The sequence below is a fragment of the Aricia agestis genome, chromosome 3 (genome assembly GCF_905147365.1).
Source record: "Aricia agestis chromosome 3, ilAriAges1.1, whole genome shotgun sequence".
NCBI classification, from domain to species: Eukaryota; Metazoa; Arthropoda; class Insecta; order Lepidoptera; family Lycaenidae; genus Aricia; species Aricia agestis.
This window is the reverse complement of record NC_056408.1, coordinates 19,690,793-19,693,587: the sequence shown is the minus strand read 5'-3', so window position 1 is coordinate 19,693,587 and position 2,795 is coordinate 19,690,793. Positions and strand designations below refer to the sequence as shown.

Below are 2,795 nucleotides of genomic sequence, written 5' to 3'. Positions count from 1 at the left end.
TTATACAAAAATAAAAATTCAAAAACAAAAACAGAATCGTAATCAACAGTAAGTTTTCACTAATAATATCTTTCATTTTCTCTTAAACTAATAACATAATCAACAATAAAAAAGTCTGAACCTTATAATTGCAGGTAGAAGAGAAGAAAAAGTATGAGCAATACTTACAGAAACAATTATATAAAAAAATAAAATAAAAATTATTTCTCCTTAGCAATAATGGTCTTGGAAGAGTCCAAGACCAATTATATTGCTCAGACTTTTTACACATAGGCATATGAAAATATCGGTGTCTTCTTTTGTCAAACCTACGCAGTCCTCATGGTACCACGCCAAACACACTTTACATTGACGCATATCGGCAACCCTGTCCATCTCACAAGCTTGACAAAACCACACTTCATTTTCAGCAGTTTCAGTCTCCATTTTTTTCTTTTTTTTAGCATTTTTTTCTCCTGTAGATTTACCGTTACTTTTTTTTTGTTTTAGCTGTCCTTTTACAGGAATTTATGTTTTCTTTGGTTTTTTCTTTTTCCCTTTTTCTATGGCAGCGTCAAATAAGTCTTTGGTAACTTTTTGCCCGATATAATTTAAAGCTTTACGCCTTGGTTTATTCTTTACTGTTGCGAAATTTGGCGTGGGAATTTGTTTTTGAAATGGTGTCTTAGCGCCTGAAGTGCCTGGAGTTTCTTTAATTTTAGAAAGTGGTAAATTATCATCAGAATCCTCAGATCTTTCCCGATCATGTGTAGCTAATGAACTGTATTTTTCTCTAGACTGTGGGTTGATATTTTCTTCTTCCGACTCAGATGACGACGTATAAATGTTAATATTTCTTGCAGGATATTGTGCATGGGTGAAATTTAATATATTTCGATCAAAATCTTCTTGATCGAACTCGTCTGACGTAGAAAAATGTAACAGTCGTTGAGGGTGCATATTTATACCGGAGGTGGAAGGAATAGGTGAAAAAAACTGAGAATTCCTGTCGTACGGAATGCTCAAAAGGGGCTGTCTACGATGCTGTTCTTGATGTTGAGAATCCTCAATGGTAGATTCGGACGAGGAACTATAGTCAACTAACTTTCCACGAGTACTAGTTGAACACTTAGGAATATCTAATATATTTATTTCTGCAAATTCATTTTCTGAGAGATCATCTTGAAGCTGGGATAAAATGGATGGTGACATATCTCGCAAGTTATCTTCATTGTATGTGACATGATCTATCTCAAAGTTATTGTCTCGTCGTGGGGAAACAACTAAATCTCCGAAATCAGTAGCTTGTTGCATTTGAGAGTCGATTTGAAGCTGTATACCAGGTAATTGCGTAAGCGCTGAAGGCGCGTAAGCTTCTTGAGGAATTGCATTGGGATCATAAGGGTAGAGACCGGTGGCTCTGAACCCGTTAATTATATTTTCTTGGGTCATGCACCTGGGCCATACTTTGGTAGAAATCTTACTGAAGCGGGGTTTTGTCAGTTTGCGATCTGGATATTGATATGCGTATAATAATAGCTCCTCATCCCAATGATGCTCGTACGATTTATTAACTGACTTATCAAGGGGTTGTAACTCGTGCGTTGTGTTTGAGGGCAAACAGTATAATACGATGTCGTGTTCATCTGCTGCATCTACGATCCTGGCATCCAAATGACAAGAAGCGCCATCAAAAATTAATAAACATTTTCCTGGAGACTTATACTGACCCAGATGTTCGATGAAGTCCACGAAAAGTTCGGTCGTCATACTTCCCTTGGGTGCCATCCTCACTAAGGTTCCAGCAGGAAAATTGTCACAAAATTCTGGTTTTAATCTGTTGCCCTTGAATAAGATCATTGGAGGCACTGCATTTCCCGTTGCATTCACACACATCGCGATTGTCACATTTTCTGCATGTTCATTAGCTATAAAATGTACTCTTTTTGTACCTTTTTCAGCAAAAACTTTCTGCTGATGATGAAGGTTCAATCTACAACCCTTCTCATCCATATTATATAGACGTTCTGGATGATTTGATATATCCAACTCGTTATATATTTTTCTGACAGCTTCAAAGTGTTTTTGAACGATGTGCTTATTAAGTTTTTGTGCTCTGCCGGGATTCATAAACTGAGCTTTACTTTAGTTTGAGGAAACCTTTCAGCCATTTCTTCCCTGCAATATTTGTTTTTTCACTGAACATGTTTGATATGCCATTTGCTCTACAGAACTCGTACGCCTGTTTCCGAACAAGTTTGGGGGTCAGCGGCATACCTACGTGAGCAAGTCTTATTATCCGTTTTGCTAAGTCCTGTTCATGATTTTTATTCAGAATAGGTGGTCTACCAGTTACCTTTTCTGTTTTTCCGGATATTAAGTGGTTTCGTAATGTACGCCTTGGGATACAAAATGCTTCAGCAGCTGCTCTTTGTGACATTTCACGTCTCTTTACTGCCTTTATGGCATTTTTTAGCTGACATTCTGACCACTGGCCTCGAGTTTTTTTCCCAGTTGGCGCCATTTTGTTGAATACCAGCCTATGGAATTAAAACCACGTTAACAATAACCTGTGGACGTAATCTGTCAGCTACCAGACAACCAAATTTGGTGTTTTGTCATTGTTATCCTATTGTGTCTGCTAATTAGGTACCTGAGAGATTTTAACGTTTAAAGCAAAATATGTTTCAATTCGAAATGGTTTTAAAGAAATTTTCTTGTCATTAGCAAATTTAATAAAAGGATTAGACATAGAAATGTATAAAATTTCAAAATATTATTTTAATTGCAACATTAAAAATGTTACTACATATAAT

At 36.5% G+C, this 2,795-nt stretch overlaps 1 protein-coding gene across 1 annotated transcript; it reads right to left on the bottom strand.

The window, feature by feature from the left end:
- Window positions 1–210: 210 nt before the first annotated feature.
- LOC121740558 lies at window positions 211–2,527 on the bottom strand (the record flags this gene model as incomplete). Its single annotated transcript, XM_042133295.1, has 2 exons — window positions 211–508; window positions 2,124–2,527. Coding segments are annotated over 2 exons (702 nt in total), but the record flags the coding sequence as incomplete, so codon positions are not given.
- Window positions 2,528–2,795: the final 268 nt, after the last annotated feature.